General features: G+C 43.0%; 1 protein-coding gene across 1 annotated transcript; it reads right to left on the bottom strand.

The window, feature by feature from the left end:
• Positions 1-1,275: 1,275 nt before the first annotated feature.
• On the bottom strand, positions 1,276-16,069 carry si:ch211-212o1.2 (uncharacterized protein LOC492735 homolog). The gene is made up of 6 exons (XM_061283737.1): positions 15,910-16,069; positions 8,607-8,726; positions 8,428-8,519; positions 5,346-5,490; positions 4,152-4,364; positions 1,276-2,075 (listed from the first exon to the last, which is right to left on the bottom strand). Exons 1-6 carry the CDS (start codon positions 16,067-16,069, stop codon positions 1,954-1,956), a joined length of 852 nt encoding a protein of 283 aa, XP_061139721.1. The 3' UTR covers positions 1,276-1,953.
• Positions 16,070-16,493: the final 424 nt, after the last annotated feature.

The raw sequence follows: 16,493 nt of genomic DNA, 5'->3' as shown, positions 1-16,493 counted from the left end.
TGTTTGGTAGAAACTGCTTGAAATGAACTAAGTGTGCATCACAATAATCCAGTTAAACTGTGCCTGACATGGATTTAGCACAAGGTAAGCAGAGCTGCATTGGGTTTTATTGGCAGCCCTAATTATCATATATATAGTATATAACATTATGGGTGCCGCACTGGTTAACATGCTCGCCTCACAGTTCAAAGGTTGTGGTTTCGATTCCACCATCTACCTGTTTTCACACCTGAACTGTATCCTCGGTTTCTTATTGCAATATTGCATCGAATGGAAACTTTAATAGCAAGCAGCATGAGTTGGCCACTGTGAGATCAAACGTCAATCTATGGAGTGTGTCTTGTTAACTATACGTGAAGGTGCAAACACCAAAAGCAATGTGGGAATGACAAAGGAGATCTCATGGGGAGATATATGATGAGGTGTGACAGACTGGCGCTGTCGCCATGTTTGTGAGGATACAAACGAAGCTCGAGCTGATGTATAAGGTGATTAATTAACTGTCACAGAGCTCCCACAACTGCTGCCAGCCTGTATGTGGGCTTAGTAAGATTTTGCACAAAAAATGCACTGAAATAAAGTATCTTCACTATCCAATTCAACCAAATATATAAAACCCTCAGCCCCTACATGGATGGCATATTGTTTAGAAAAAAAATCAAGCACCTTATTTGTGCCCCTGGCTGATTCCAGTACCTCCTCCTCTGTTAAGGCTTGCTTCCCCCCCTTCGCCCTAGCCACAGGGGAGGCTGCTGCTGCAACAGCTCTGCCGCAACAGGGGTCTGTTTTTTGGAGTTAAGGCCTTGGCGGAGTAGCCCGAAAGGTTCCGTGGTCGACAAACGCTGCGCAAACAAGGCGACCTTGTGATGTGAAACTACTTCACCGAGGATGGCAGAATGTGATAAGATTCATCACAACAGCTTTTAAATGTTTAAGAACTTATTTTTGCCTCATGTCACGTCATCAACTTGGCACTAGAGGGCGGTAGAGACATATTATTCGCAGTTTAATACTTGCCATGAAGATGAACTCTGAAAAGTAATGAATCTAAAAATGAACGTGTTCCTCATACAAAAGTTTCTTCTCTAGCTTTTCAATTTCCTGCCCTCAACCACGTTTTAATATTGCTTCTCAAGCAACCACAGAGCACTTGAAAATCTGGAATAGTTTAATTCTTTATTCAAAGAGAAGAGCAGATAAAAACATTAAGGCAGACAAGCAGCGAGCGGTAAACTGCAAAATGTAAAATCAAGAGTTGAACTCCCCATGGCTTGATTTGTTAATAAGAAAAAAGAAAATTATAAAGAAGAGGAAAAAAACACACAGTTTGAGAATCTGCGTTTGTGTTGACAGAAATTTGGTGTAAACGTGTGAGCGCGCGCTGCATTAGTGACCCTTGACCTTAAGGGAGAATAAAGTGCAGTTATCGTTAACCCTTTGAATGCGGGGTGACACGCAACATGTGTTCAAAGTGTCAAGCAGTTGGAGTTGTAGTCAAGCTTGTTGGAGCGAATTGACAAGCATGTGTATGGAATTTAATCCGAAAATAGACTTCATGTAAACGGATGCACAATTGCGAATGTCACGTCTGCATTTGGAATTTTAATTGTGCAACAGCGAATGCAGCTGAAAACATTATTTTCAAAAAAGGACCTGGAATGTCATAACATGAAACAAACAAAGACATATACGCATACAAGTGTACCTCAACAAATTGAAATATTATGCAAAATTATTTTGTTTCGACAGTTCAATTGAAATGAGCGATTGATATATTAAATAGACTAAATAGAATTTCTAAATTAGGCTACCCACGTCCCCAAATTCACCAATAAGACATTTCAATATTACATAAGAACAAGTTATTTTGGTCGGAATGTGTGGTGTGTGTGTGTTTTCTTTTTAATACATTTTCTCCTTATCTGCTGTCTACAGGCTCCTTCCGATCTGTCCTCAGTCGGTCTTCTTGGCCCAAGCCAGGTCATCAGATCGAGGCTTTTGACCGGTCAGTCGCTCGATCAGATGCTCCATGTGCCTCCAGAAGCCCAGCTGGTCCAGGGCATAGTTACACCAGCCTAGGCCATAACACACACCAAAGGTATGTGAGAAGAAAAGAATCATTAAAAATAATCAAACAGCAAAATCGGGTTTTTTGATAGATCTCAACTTCATTAGTGTTATGGGTGAACTACCGCCGATCCCAGCGGGCTTTGGCAATCTCAAGATAGCATTCAAATAGCAAAGTCCTGCACGCAAAGGGCAAGCGCTCCCTCGCAATGGCCATCCATTTTCCACCGGGAATGTCCGCCTCTCTTTTCCCCTCCAGACAAGCTGAGATCATCTTTCATTTCACAGCGCTTCACCTCTCATTAGTGACCTTAATGTCCATCCAGTGTTGTGTCCTCATCAGTCCTCACTCGCACCGCAACCTCAGTTTCTCACTCCCACCTCACGCACACAAACACATTCCTGTGTTTCTACATTTAGAAAGCAGACAGGTGCTCATGTAAGGAAATTACAAGAGGAGAGGAGAGTTTATTTATTTCAATCAATCAAAAATCAATTCAAAAAAGTGTAACTCCCAAAATAATTTTTGGGACTCAATTCCTCCTTTTGTGTTCACATTGACAAGAAAAAAAACAAAACAGACAGGATATATGGGCAAAACAAAACCATCGGAATTGAACTCCAGTGTGAACAGACTAAGGGTTAACTTGGCATGATGCCCGCACATCACCACCACCACCCGTGATGTTTACATGATATATGATAAGGGCGCGGGGATGCATGCTTGCGTATGCTACGCGCAAGTGTGTGTACGTCGCGTCCCTTCAGCGATCCGCCCTCAGCTAGGAAGACCTACCCTTCCTCATCCTCCACGCTTCCTCCCTCTGCCTGTGAGGTCCTATTTGTTAGAACAGACAGCAGGTTAGCATTAAATATACATGGGGATTGTCAGCCAGTGGCAAACACAAAGGCAGCTCTGCAAGCCCCAGTGGAATCTGAGGCTGCTATGCTGAGGGAGACTGAGGTGGTGGAGTTGGGGGGGCTGTCACTGTCCCCTGTGGATGGACTGCCACCAACCCACAACGGCACACACACACAGAGACCCACACAGGTTAGGAAGCGTGAAGAGGTCACAAAAACTAGCTTGTGCACAGATGCTCAAGTATGCATATGCAAGCCAGTGCATGCATCTACAAACACACACTTTTCCCAGTGACGCCCCCCTTGGGTCACTCACGTACATCTGGCGCCCACTGGGGCGCCACGGTGACGTACAAGCTCCCCCCATGCCGCTTTGCCTCTCCCTCTTACCCACATGCACGAAGAATAGCGAGCGAAGCCCAGCATTTCTCAAGAGACAGATGCACGCAAACAACATTTTTTGGTGCCGTTATTTCAAAGCCAGCGCCATTTTGTCAGACTTTTGTGCAGTCAATGTGTCGTTAAGGGTTTTAATTAAGGCTCTATAAAGTGGCCACCCACCATAAACACATTCACATAACTTGACCTTTATCTGTTTTCACACTGGGATGGACATTCATTCATCTGATTTGAACAACACACTTTTTATTTTTAATGGTGGATGGTCCTTTCTCCAATTTGTACAGCATATATTCCAATATCACTTACCAGACAAGATTTGATCAGGCATACAAAAAACAAAACAAAAAAGAGTGTGATTGTGAGACGTTAAAACATGAATACTTAACAAAAACAAATATACCATCTGAACAATTGCAGGTTTAGATACAATTTTTGGCCCATGTTGGGATTTAAAGAGGAGGTCCTCGGTTCATGATGCTATTCAATATTTGGAGGTCAGTGGCTCAGAATGAACTAGTTAATGCCATAGTCACATTTTTGTCATTTAATTGTTTCATGTTAATGTTTGTTCATATAAAACATTTAATATACTTATGACAGTACTATTGTGTTGTGTAATCCACTAGAATGAACCTACTTAAATACAAATTCAGATAAAATAGGAACAGAAATTTGTCCTAAAATAAGGGCAAAAGTTCAACACATTACAAATGGAGGTGAAGCAAGTATAACTTTGTCCTTAAACCTAAATCCTTATGAATTAAATTTACGGTGCTAAAATAGCTTCAATTTGCTCTTACAGTACCTTAAAGCAAGCTTACCTGTAGTGATACAGTAGTACGTCTCGTGCGGTGAGACATGGTGGATGCGGTGGTGTTTCCGTGGCAACACCACATGCCAGTCCTGCAGCAGCGTGACCCAACGCGGGAGCCCAAAGTAGGAGTGACTCCATTTGTGAATCTGGTTGGTCAACGTGACGAAAACAGCCAGAGCGAAAACGTAGCAGTCCCAAGGATAGGATGCCGCCAAGGCCTCTGAAATGTGACGTAAAAGTGATGGCGCAAAAAGTTGAAGAACCTTTTATTTTTTAGTTTTAAGTGTTGTGATGAGGGCCCGCACAAAGGCGTAGCACTCCCACAGAGAGAACGCTGGCGGGAGCCTCGTCGAGATGAAGGGATCGAAGGAGGGGGTGAGAAATGCGGGAGACAAGAAGACGTGGCGGCAAGGGAGAGATGAGCAGAGGACAAGTGTAGCACATGACACACTTGATGACGACGTACATTGAAAACATTGACCATTAAAAAGATGATTGAGGAAGGCAACACACAAAACATTCTGTGTTGTGGGTTTTTTTGTGTTTGTACAGTAGAAGCCCAAGTTAATTCATACTTGGATAAAGTGACCTCACAAATAAGTTCATTCTTCATCCAAAGGTCTGTTTTGTCCAACCTTCACACTTGTCTTTCTGACTCTTAGCAGTCTTTCTCTTGGTCTACGTGTCCCATCAGCTCAAGTGCACAAATGTCAGCTGGATATGTCACCTCACCTTCTCGCCTGTCCTCCGTCTTTGTCTGGTGACCGCTTGCCACCGTGAGGAGGTTGACGCGATACGTTCAGATGTCACCTCACCGCTACATGACGGTCGTACCCTCCTGCTCACCCTGACCTTTCTGAGTGGTGACCCCTTTCAAGAGCAGACTGAATGGGCAGAGATGTCACCTTCCTTCTTGACCCACAGCGGAGATATGACCTACAAACGGGGCTTGGTTTTCCTACCTATAATCTTCTCTCCCTCCGCTCTCCATTGTTTGCTGGACCCCCTTGAAGATAGGCGACCTTTACAACTTTTACCTTTTGTCCTGTTACAGCGCAAGTTAGGAACACTGGTCTCAAATCCATTCTGTTTATTTGGTCTGTCATCTAACTTAATAAGAATATAATAAAGTATGGATTTCTGAATTGATTGGCCTTATATTTTGGTGTGGTTTACGATTTTCTGCGCATGTGTGTGTTACCTGGTGTGTAAGTGGAGAACTTGTAGGTCATGTGTGCCAGTGGCAGGATGGGGATCATACAATTGTCTCCATTGGTTTCAATGAAGTCGTGGCGGGTGATGGCGGTGGGGTCAATGTGGTGCTCTCTGAACGGCCGAATAAACGCCTGCAGAGAGAAACAAAAAAATTAACATAGTAATTGAAAGAACCTTAAGTGGTTTCCTTAAACACGGCAAGATACGATATCTTTTTTATATTTTCCATAATTTCCAAGGGAATAATAACATGCGTCCCATAAGAATTTAGTGTTTGTGTGTACTAAAATCTATCGCACCAAAAAAATACATCTGTATTGATACAGAACTTTCACAATGACTTTTGCTATAACAAAGCACTTTATGAAAATAATAAATAAAGCAATCCCACTCACATGGGTTTTTAAAAAAGTAAAATAATAGTGTACACCGATTAGGAGAACTGTACTTTTTTTAAAACTTTTAAATAAGAGTGCACATTGATAAAAGGAAAGTACAATTTGAACTACAGCATAGCAGTGGACACAAAAGCACAGTGACAGAAAAAGTCAGCAGCTCAGCTCAGCAGCCGGTGCAACCCCAGAGTTCCCATCCAGCATCTTAATAAACCACAGAACAGCAGTCAACACGCACAAATGCACTCATACACATAAATGACCCAAGCCACACACACAGTGTGCATTTCCTACATGTGTGCAGAGGAGTGAGTTCAGGAGGGTTGGCAAATAAAATAATCTGCATTTCAGACGCACGCAGGGGACAAAAAGCAGCTCAAACACTCACACAGAGCGTAAAGATAATTTATTTACAAGTGTGAGCAAAGCCAAAAAGGAAGGCGCGTATCATTATGATACACAAAGCCTTGGAGATGTCAGCAGGAAAACTCGTTATTGTCCCATGTTGGCACAATGGCGCTTGCCTATTTGCCAACTTTGTTGCTCATCACCGCTGGTATCTTGACAATTACAAGCGCTCTCACCTCCGTCTCGACCCCCGCCCCTTTGCTGACTGCCGCAGCCCTCAGCCGCATCAAAGCGGCGGAGGTCGTGCCGAGAGGGGCGGCGTCCTCGCTCCTGGTTAACGGCGGGCCACCGGTCACTGCGTGTCCTCTAATCCCACACCGTTTAAAGGCCCGCCTTGCACGACATTCACTAATCACCAGCTCACATCGCCTATCGCCCTGGCAACCGGCGCCATCCCACTGGTTGCGCAGACACGCCTTGCCGCCCCCTCATACCCACTTCTCTCTCTCGACCTTCCTACAGCAATTTCATCCCTTTTTTTTTATTTTTGCCTTTGTCCAAATTTTTCCTTTTGTGTTGCTCTCACTATTTTTCAAAGCCCTAACAGATGTGTACGGAGGAACATTGCACCTGGAAAAAATGTCAAAGGTCACATGATGTGTTTTACATTTTAACGCGATAGTTCCCGTTTTAACGTAACGAGTTTCACATTTCAACAAGACAAGTTGGAAAACGCAGCAATTGTTTCTGCCAACATAAACATCAATGGCAGTATTGACACAATGCTGAATATTTGAAAAGCTAATTCAAGAACCAATGAGACTCAAATTGATGCATCTTCTTAAATGTGTCAGAACATAAGCACTTATAATCACCTTTAAATAATGTGTGGTGCCTCGGGAGGGCAGTTTGTCATATATGGGTCATGATGAAAAAGAGTACCAGTGACAGAAAGCAGAGTGGATCGTTCCATGGAAAACAGAATGATGAGCAATACTGTGAAATGAAGGATATAGACCTTGAAATTCTTCAGAATGTCCCTGTATAATATACTATCTTAAAAATAAATATATTCTTGAGGTCAAACTTTAATCATCAAATACACTGTACAGATTTTTTTTAATACTGTGGTGTCAGTGTAAAAGTAAGTAACTTAAACCAGTAGCTGGCAAATAATAAAAGAAAACCTTTTTTTTAGTTAATTGCATGTGGTGTAATTTTTTCGCGTACAATAATTTGCTTTATTGCATTTTTAGTTTAGTTTAGTTCTAGATTTTTTTTTAGAGTTTTTGTTTATTCCAGCATCCCCAAAAAGTTTCACGCATAAATAAAAATCACCTTTGTAATAACAACAAACAATGAATCAATCAAATTACATAATTTCAATTGAGATTAATTCACCTTTACAAGAGCTAATCATTGATGTATTCAACAATTAAAATAAAATTCAACTGTGAGCAATATACTGAATGCCTTCTGTCATTTAATATACTAATCAAATATAGACAGAAACAGCATTAATCATACTCTGATTAATTATGCCTTTGACAGAAACAATAGCTCCTTGTATAATTAGGATGCTGCATGTCTCTGAACACATGCATTCGACAAGTGCAAAAATGTTTATGAATATTTCATAAGACGTGGAACTCTCATCCCATTAATCACAACTAATCCGCATGCTGCAACTGATAACATGCGTTCTAATTGGCTGCATCGACGAGGACCTTTATTATAATTGGCTGTGGGCAGCGTTGGGAAAGGTCATTTTCTACGCGAACGAGTTCAAAGTTCAGTTCACAAACTTGGTCAGAAACTTTATTTACTAAAAGTTTTTTTTTTTTTCTTCCCCTGATCCCCAAAAAAAAAATAACACTTCTGCGAGCTGCTCCCCTCTGGCATTTTGTTTTCACCTATTCCATTCACACTAGTATCCAGGTGCTATCACCTTACAATCTTAAATACATGAGAAAATTGCTTGAATTGTATTTTTCCGTAATGAGTTGAAAAGTAATTCTGACTGTGGTCCAGAATGTGCAAACACAAACAATCTGCTGTTGCGGCCAGACTAAGATAGGAAACAAAGGATGTACAAATAAAGTATTCAATGTCCAAAACATTTAAAGTCACATGATATTTGTTTGAACTATTTTTTTTCATTTTTAGGGAATGTATTATTTCTTAACTGGTTTGCCCAAAGAACCAGAAAGCATTTATAATTTGGGACATAAAAGTGTAAAAGTGCAAAATCAAAATAAATGAGTAAAACAACAGAAACAATCTGATTAAGGGAAATTTGTGGTTCATGAATGTGCGTGCGCTCACCTTGCCGATAAGAGGGATGTCTACAGATCCCCAGGTATCCGCCCCCCAGTGTACCATCCCGGATGCAAAGTCTGCTGTCAAGATTCCCAGCACTACAGTATAAAACAGAAATAAATAGTACATAGAGTACAATTAGTGTCATAACAGTAATAAAAATAACAACCCGATTTCCAACTCACCAATGCCGAGAATGATCTTGTAGACGTGAAGGGTGGAAAAGTGCAGGAAGAGCAAAGTGAAGTTGACGACAAAGAGCACGAGGCACGCGATCATGCACACCCACTCCTGGACGCGCTTACCTGAAAACACACACACAATAAACACTTTTCAAAGTATTATCTGAGCGAAGACAAAACAAAAAGTTGAGTTTTATGAACTGGAGGGTCAAGGGTTTTAATATATAATCAGTCAGATGAAGACAATGTACTCGGGGCTGTGGGGTCACGACCTCTCATATGTGAAACACCAACGCTGACGCAGCACTGAGCCCGCTCGAACGCACACGGACACACACTTGGGCCGTCTGCCTTGGTGAGGTCAAGCGGTATTCGTTCGACGAACTTTCCTTTTATTCTAAATTCACTGATCAGCACTTTTATGAGAGAGGGACACACACTTAGTAATAGTAAATTATTGAAACACACACACACAGCGCAGATCTCAAGCTCATTAAGATACGAGAAGATTCCAGTGATTTCATGATTACTTCCATGATTTCTCTCTTTCTTTGGAGCTATAAGGTCACATGACAGCTCACAGCCAATCATGTTTCACGACTGTCCAAACAAACAGAAATCGTTCTTCTGTTTGAAAAGTTATTTTCTACTTGCAGTATATTTCCTCTCTCTTATTCGTGAAAGTTTAATGTGCTCGGATTCTTCTTTATGACAGCATTAGCAGCCTATGAGATATTAATGGCCGTTTTTGAATAAAGCGCACAGACCTCCGAGTTGGCGCGCCTATAGACCAGAGCGATTATTAATATGCTCTCATAAAGGATGCAGCAAAGTGATCACAGGAGATTTAAGCGCTGTGATTATGGATATTTCACGAATTGTCAAACGTGACCCTTCACCTTCTAGAAATGGTATCAAAGTTGGAGAGAGACTGAAGAAGGGTTCCAATGGAGATTTAATTTGAGACCTCCACGGCTTAGACTTCAATCAGTGAAGAGAGTGGTAGATGGATGTAGAAAAAAAAAGAAGTGAAATTTAGTCTTGTATATTTTAAGGCAATACAGTTTATGCTTCAGCTTGACAATTAAGAAATTGTCATTTCTGTCTTTGTGTCTGATTAAATCATGATGGCAGTGGCAGCGTTTTCTGAGCTTCAGGTTCAAATGTCGGCCTTCCTGTAGTTGTAGTTAGTTGTCACATGTACTTTGGCTTTCCACCCACATTACAAAAACCCTCAAATGAAGTATAATTTGCTAGGTTGAGGTTAGTTTTTGAAGAATTTCCATTTTCATTTACAAAGATAATTATTATTTGGCACATTCAAAAGGGTCCTGATGATCTCTCATGGTCTTTAAATGAGACACGGTGAGTTAAAGCGACAATATGAATAAATTATAGTAATATGACCTCATAACAAAATCACAGAAATGAATAGCCATTCCCATTACAAATCCAAATCACCCCCTTTACTGGCCAATAAAGCAGCCATGACACCTGTCTTGTTTTATATGTACTTTTACTAGAACTCTGTTGTAGTCAACAACTACAGAAGGATCACTACAACAACCCTTGCCTATCAATGCATTTAAAATAATTCACTCCACACAGCCTCTGTCTACTGAGTGAGGCCAGTAGAGCAGATAGCTGCTTGGACGCAGGCACGGGAACACGCGCAACACCAAAATTCACAGTTTAAATAGGCTCACACACAATGACACGCCAACTGACGGATTTCCTAACTCGCTCTCAGATCACTTTAGCACACACTCATGTCTTGTGACATAAACACAAATTCAAACACTCCATCAGGGAAGCACACACGCACACACAGTGAGTGTAGGGTCGTGGAGCGGAGGGGCGGCTGTCAGGTGATGTGCGTCAGTCCTTGGATCCTCTGGCTCCCTGGTGAGGGGAAGGAAACTAGGACAGGCCTCCACTGAGCGCGTGCTCAAACACACACGCACACACACATGCGCACACACAGCACACGCGCTCGTGTCCCTCAGGCCATGGCATTGCTGGATATCACACACAGCTCCAGACAGACACGCAAAAACAGCCTTTAAAAGCACTTATGGAAAATAAATACAAATTCTTTCAGAGAGACGTGACACAAAGTATCTTAAATTAGCCCGCACGCACACACAACACCATCAATTATAGTTGGCAAAATTAGAAGTCAGACCACAACCTCACTTAAAGTTGGCACAAAAACACTAAAATTGGAGCCCAACCCCCCCTTCACACAGCCGCCCTCATTAATATTGTTCTGACAATAACCCTCCGTGGTCACCCCTCCGCCATCGCTCACCCCGTTGCACCCCCCTACTTGAGCTTGAGTTCGTGCACGTGGGCGTGCGTGGCAATTTAACCTGGGCGGGGCCACGGGAGGGGAACGAGGGGCGCTAATAGGCTGAAATTAATCAACACGCCTGATTTGCTGTCTGGGGGATGAGTGGCAGACAGCAGGCGGCCAACACAAACTGAATACTAATGCGGAATACACACACTTGAATACACATCATGGTTTGACACGATCATATGGAGAGAATGAGACCAAAGAGGAAGAGGCTGCTTCCTGGTGTGTGTGTTGTTTTTCTTAGGAGAGGTGAAGTCTGGGCCAAATAGAAGCCGTCACATTAAGAATTGTGTAAAATCACATTTTTGTTCAGCCTTTGGTGCAGCTCTGTGCTACACCAGCTCCCTGAGGTAGTGTACTTTAGTTGTTGTTTTTTATGACACCACAATGACTAACATATGTTGCGTAAAGAAACAAATGCCCAATCAGGAGCTCATTCAGACACACAAGCGCTGCTTTATTAGCTCTAATGTGATTTATTCCTCACTTCAGAATTTAATAATGTCCAACAAAGAGCGGAGTCATTAAATTGTGCTTCTCCTATTAAAGTGGAGCTACAGGCCACAACATGAAGCAGAGTGGGGGGCAACTGGGGAAGTACCACTCCAGCTCCAGTAGATGGCACAGCAGTGAAAGATGCTTGCTGCTGTGGACTAAAATGTCGAGTTGTCCTATTTTAGTCTTTCTCAAATAGTGAGGCAGGTATCCCTAGGGAGACATCGTGCAGTGCCAATAGGGGAATTCCTTTTTGCCATATTATGTTTTGAATAAAATGTAGTTGCACATCCACTACTATAGGTGGCAGTGGAGCTCTCATTCAATTTCCCTGGTAATAAAGTTATTCATTTTTTAAAATTCTAGCCAATCACCACATTGTTTTTTTAATTTGAATATTCCGAAGATATTCATCCATGAGTGACGCAGACACTTTACAGTTGCTTTTAGTTCTTCCAAAGTTTTGAACTAAAACTTTACGGTTTGTACAAATTGTACAAATTGCTGACGTCTATTTTGGCCACCACTCCCGGTTCACCTGAGAAGTGAATTTAAAGCGTTGTTCCATACTCATAAATATTTCATGTCTTAGCACCTTCCTATCGTGCTGACTTGGCTGTGAAAAATTGTGCTTTTTGGGTGAAACTGCACACTGACCAGATACCAGAAAAAGCACCTACTTTCTCCCATGGAAAAGCATGAATAGAACGAGTTATCAACTCCTCTGAAAAAACAAAATTCATAGAGGTTAGGAGAGTGAGAATTATTAGGGTGTGAAAATAAAAACATGACACAGACAACTGTTTTTATCCTGTGTCTCTCTTTGTGTGTCCCTGGTTTGCTCTCAGTAGACCATCTTCAGATGGGACATGGAGTGAGGAGGGGGTGGTAAAAGTGGGTCACGTGCTTGGAGAGAATGAAATCGGGAGATGGGGGAGACAGACACTATCGGGGTGAGAGGGGTGGGGGGGACACACAGAGGATGAGGAGGGGGGTGTTAAATTCCCTTGTTCAGGAGGAATGAATCAGTCACAGGCCTCATTCCTTTCATGTGATCTCTGCGGACCACAGAACTTGGGGGACACACACACACACACTGGCGCACACACACAAAACCAACATGAATGCAAAGTACATATACAGGAGAAGAAACAATACATACACGCACATGCATGCGTGCGCACACACACACACACGCACACGCACACACACGCATGCACACACACACACACACACACTGTGCCAAACAAACTTAATAAATCTATTACCCTGTAGATTCAACAGCAACAAAGAGAGGAATGTGGCAAATGAGATTGAGCAATACACACACACACACGCGCACACACACACACACGCAAATGGAAGTGAGTCTAAGTAGGCGCTGCTCCAGCCTCGCCCCTGTGGAGACACACACGCGGAGTGGCGGACGGACGGATCCTATGGTGTGCGTGTGCATGTTGGACGGCATCCTGTCATCCCCGGGGCTTTCAGCTACCACTATATTCATCTGTGGCCCTCATCATAACAATTGCATACACGAATGGTCAAGGTCAACAGCAGAACGATATGGCTAGAAGGCTTGCCTGCAGCCAATGTGGGTGGTACATTGTATTTTTCAAACTGTTGTGTGTGATTCAGAGAATGGCTGTCTCTCAAAAGCATCATTTGCATTCCAACCAAATGTTGGACTTATTGAAACCCGTTTTTACTTCCCCCAAAAAATATGTGATTGTTTCCAACTTCCCGATGGCGAAATTACATTGACAAAAGATGTGATACATTAGTTGTGCTCGTTAACGCCAGTGATGCTTTTAAAATGGCTGTTGGATGTCGGACGTTTGAGCACCACCTGTCACTTGTTGATTTTTGTCATGACACCTTCATGCGATTTACAAATGCATTGTGCGGCATATGTTGAGGGCACGATGAAGCGGCAGAGGAGGAGGGGGCGGGTCGAGCAGAACTCTTCAGCCCCTCAGGAGAACGCGGGAGGAGGGGGGGGGGGAGTGCAGCTCCTGGGTGTGTGGGATGGATAACCAAAGCACCAGAGACAAACGGAGACGTCTCCAGCTGTTTGTCCATCCAGGCTGAGCTGTAATGAGGCCGCGTTTGGCTCGATGGAGCGTCTCAGCCGCCTCATCTAACTTGTCCAAAGTCTAACAAGGCAAACTGCTATTTAGATTTACCTCCCGCCAGTGCGGAGATGAAGCCAAACATCTGAGCGCATAACAGTGTGGCGCTGCCTTAAATGGACTCTTTGGCATTTGGAATTGGGCCTGTTTAGTTGTCTTTAACAGACACTTGTCAGCATGTGGGAAGCATTTTTACTTTTAAGTTTGCCTTAAAATGTCCTGGTGGCATTGTTAGTGTGGACGAGCGCATCCTCCGCCTTCGGCCTGCTGGGCCCTTTGGCAGCAAGCACCACAACAAATAAGTCTTTGTGAATGTACCCAGCTGGCCCAGACGTGAACATTTACATTCAATGACTGCAGCTTACAACACTGCTCATTTCATAAAAAACATGCAACATTTTACATGCATTGTTTTTGGTCTTGGCATGTATATACAATTACAATACAGAACAAGTAGCACCCACAGGTGCGCCCAAAATGTTGCATTCAAGGGCTGCATACAGAAATATTTTGAGGGATGGACTTTAATTTATTAAACACGCCTAAATAATTCAATCAATTTTGCTCATCAACAGCAATATTTAATTGGAGATGATTTTGTGTACCAGAACGTATTTTGGACACTGAGTTAAAAAAGCGTCTTTACTCCCCCGACCAAGCACATCTGTTTGAGATATTAACATTTTTTTGTTTTTTAGTTTGACTATGGTTGTGATTGCCTTATTTTGAAAGAAAACCAAACATCAATCTGTTTTAATGGACAGCCACAGAAGTCTGATTTTTTAAATAATGATCTTCAAAATCAAGCTCTTCTTGCACAGCTGTCTATTTTATTTTCATTTGTTGTGTCAGAAAGTGATCCACATGTCCGCCTGGTCGGGATTATTTTTAACATTTGGGCTCAGTGTGCTAACTAAACGGCCGCTAAATGAGAGGGGATTAGTGTTGGCTCGTGAGTGAACGATTCGTTCAAAAGAATCCAGAGGACTAAAGCTTGACACCTGTGACCTTTGACCATGATATTTCCCTAATAAAGTGGCCTATTATTAGGTACACTTGAAAATGGCGGTGTACCTAATGGAGTGTCCGAGTGATTCCCTCATTAAGTGCACCTGCGTGAAAAGTTTTAGCTCCTGTAGAAGTCGAAAATGACCAAAATCTTTTCACGCAGGTGCACTTAACAAGGGACTATTGGAAAACATGTTGGAACGCGGCCCCAAAGACTAGAGCTTGACATCTGTGACCTTTGCCCATGATATTTCCCTAATAAATTAGCCTGTTATTAGGTACACTTTTAGAATTGGACCCTCGCTGCGTATGCATATGCCATCAAATGCAAGTATTTATGTGTAAATACATAAGGTGGCCCGCCCCTAACCCTAGCTTTAAACCCTCCTTTGGAACCCTAACTCTGTTCCCCCGCCCCTTACCGCCCCTTACGGATCAACAAAGTATCAACCATAGTATATGACATATACTATTCAAAGGTCATGAGTGATCCGTCACGTCAGACGATCATTTTCAGTTCAGCGTGTCAAGTGAGGGCCAACCAGGCGGCAACAAACGAGAGGGAAATCTTTGGTTGTCTTTGTGCGATAACATGACCAGAATATGCTGTCATTAAGCGCCTCCTGTTTCTTAATTAATGTAGCAAAGTAAGTAGTTTCTGGGGTGAATAAAATACATCAAAACGATGCAGGACAGATGAGGAACGCGAAGTTGATAAAAGAGAGGATTTCCAAAGTTTGTGATCAATTCAAATTTAAGAATATAAAGTGCAATGTGTACCACAAAAGCATGTTTATTATTGCCGACACAGCGGGTAACGTACTACTGGGATCGGGCGGAAATCTTGTATCTCATGAACCATTACTTTTCAGGAAATCACAAAAAGAACGGTCAATGAATTGTAAATAATAACATCCACGAGTGTGGGCTGACCAATGGCGTAGATTTTGGATAAAATGTGAAATTCATCAAAGTGACACCAAAAAGTTACCGATCTGAGCTATTCATGATTTTAGCAACAGAATGACGAATGGAAACTAGAGGTTTGGAAATTAATGCTCAAATAGATTTAAGGCGAGCTGTTTGAGCATTTATCGAGTTTGCTTGATATCCAGTTTAGGGGGAGTTTGCATTTTTAAAACTTCCAGACGTACTGGTAAATGGGACAATTGCATGGACCTGAAATGCATGCACATGCAGCGCTCCACAATATAACCATCCTCAGCGGTGCATGGTGCACTACAGTGACGGACGACTCCCTCATCCATAAGCAACAGTGATGCACTCTGCAAAGATGACGATTGGTGCTCACCGGGAGAATAGAGCCGAGCCAGCTGCCGGGCTCCGGCGTGCTGCGGTCCCCAGCGGGGTGCTGCGCAGTGTGCCGCCGCCCCGTGCTCGTTGCTGTTCGGATCCTCCTCCGCCATGGACCGGTACCTGATGTCAACCTCGGAGAGCAGCGACGCCGCCATAGTAACAAACGTGGCCGTCCCCCTCCCGCAGTTTGTGGCGGGCGGACGGACGGACGGACGGCAGCGAGCGCTCACTCGATCTACCCGAAAATAAACGCGCGGCACCGCTGTCAAGCTGCAGCGTGGACCGCTGTCACGCGTGACAGCCGCTTACACGTTTGCCCTAAAGCTGTTTACCCCCACGCACCACAGCGTGCCTTTAAATGCTCCACTTTTAAAAGCTAAAGTGTCCACTTCCAGTTCAACGGTCACGCTTGCAGGGACCGTCTGCATCTTGCTTTCGTGGTGAAAAATCACACTTAATTGTGGGCACTTCATTAGAAAGACTTGCACAGTGTACCGAGCCCAATTTCATCCTACGCTGCCATACGGAGCCATTTCATTTCTGTCCACGTCATACATACTAATACTATATCGTAATTTG

Source organism: Syngnathus typhle, linkage group LG7 (assembly GCF_033458585.1).
Source record: "Syngnathus typhle isolate RoL2023-S1 ecotype Sweden linkage group LG7, RoL_Styp_1.0, whole genome shotgun sequence".
In the NCBI taxonomy this organism is placed as follows: Eukaryota; Metazoa; Chordata; class Actinopteri; order Syngnathiformes; family Syngnathidae; genus Syngnathus; species Syngnathus typhle.
Note: the sequence above shows the minus strand (reverse complement) of the source record. Positions and strands in the feature narration are given on the sequence as shown.

Excerpts from the sequence above, each read along its gene's own strand:
- si:ch211-212o1.2 (XM_061283737.1), bottom strand. The coding sequence starts at position 16,069 with ATGGCGGCGTCGCTGCTCTCCGAGGTTGACATCAGGTACCGGTCCATG. Across the intron at positions 5,491-8,427 it reads ACATCCCTCTTATCGGCAAG|GCGTTTATTCGGCCGTTCAG; the intron begins GTGAGCGCACGC and ends TTCTCTCTGCAG. Across the intron at positions 2,076-4,151 it reads GTACTACTGTATCACTACAG|GCTGGTGTAACTATGCCCTG; the intron begins GTAAGCTTGCTT and ends GTTATGGCCTAG.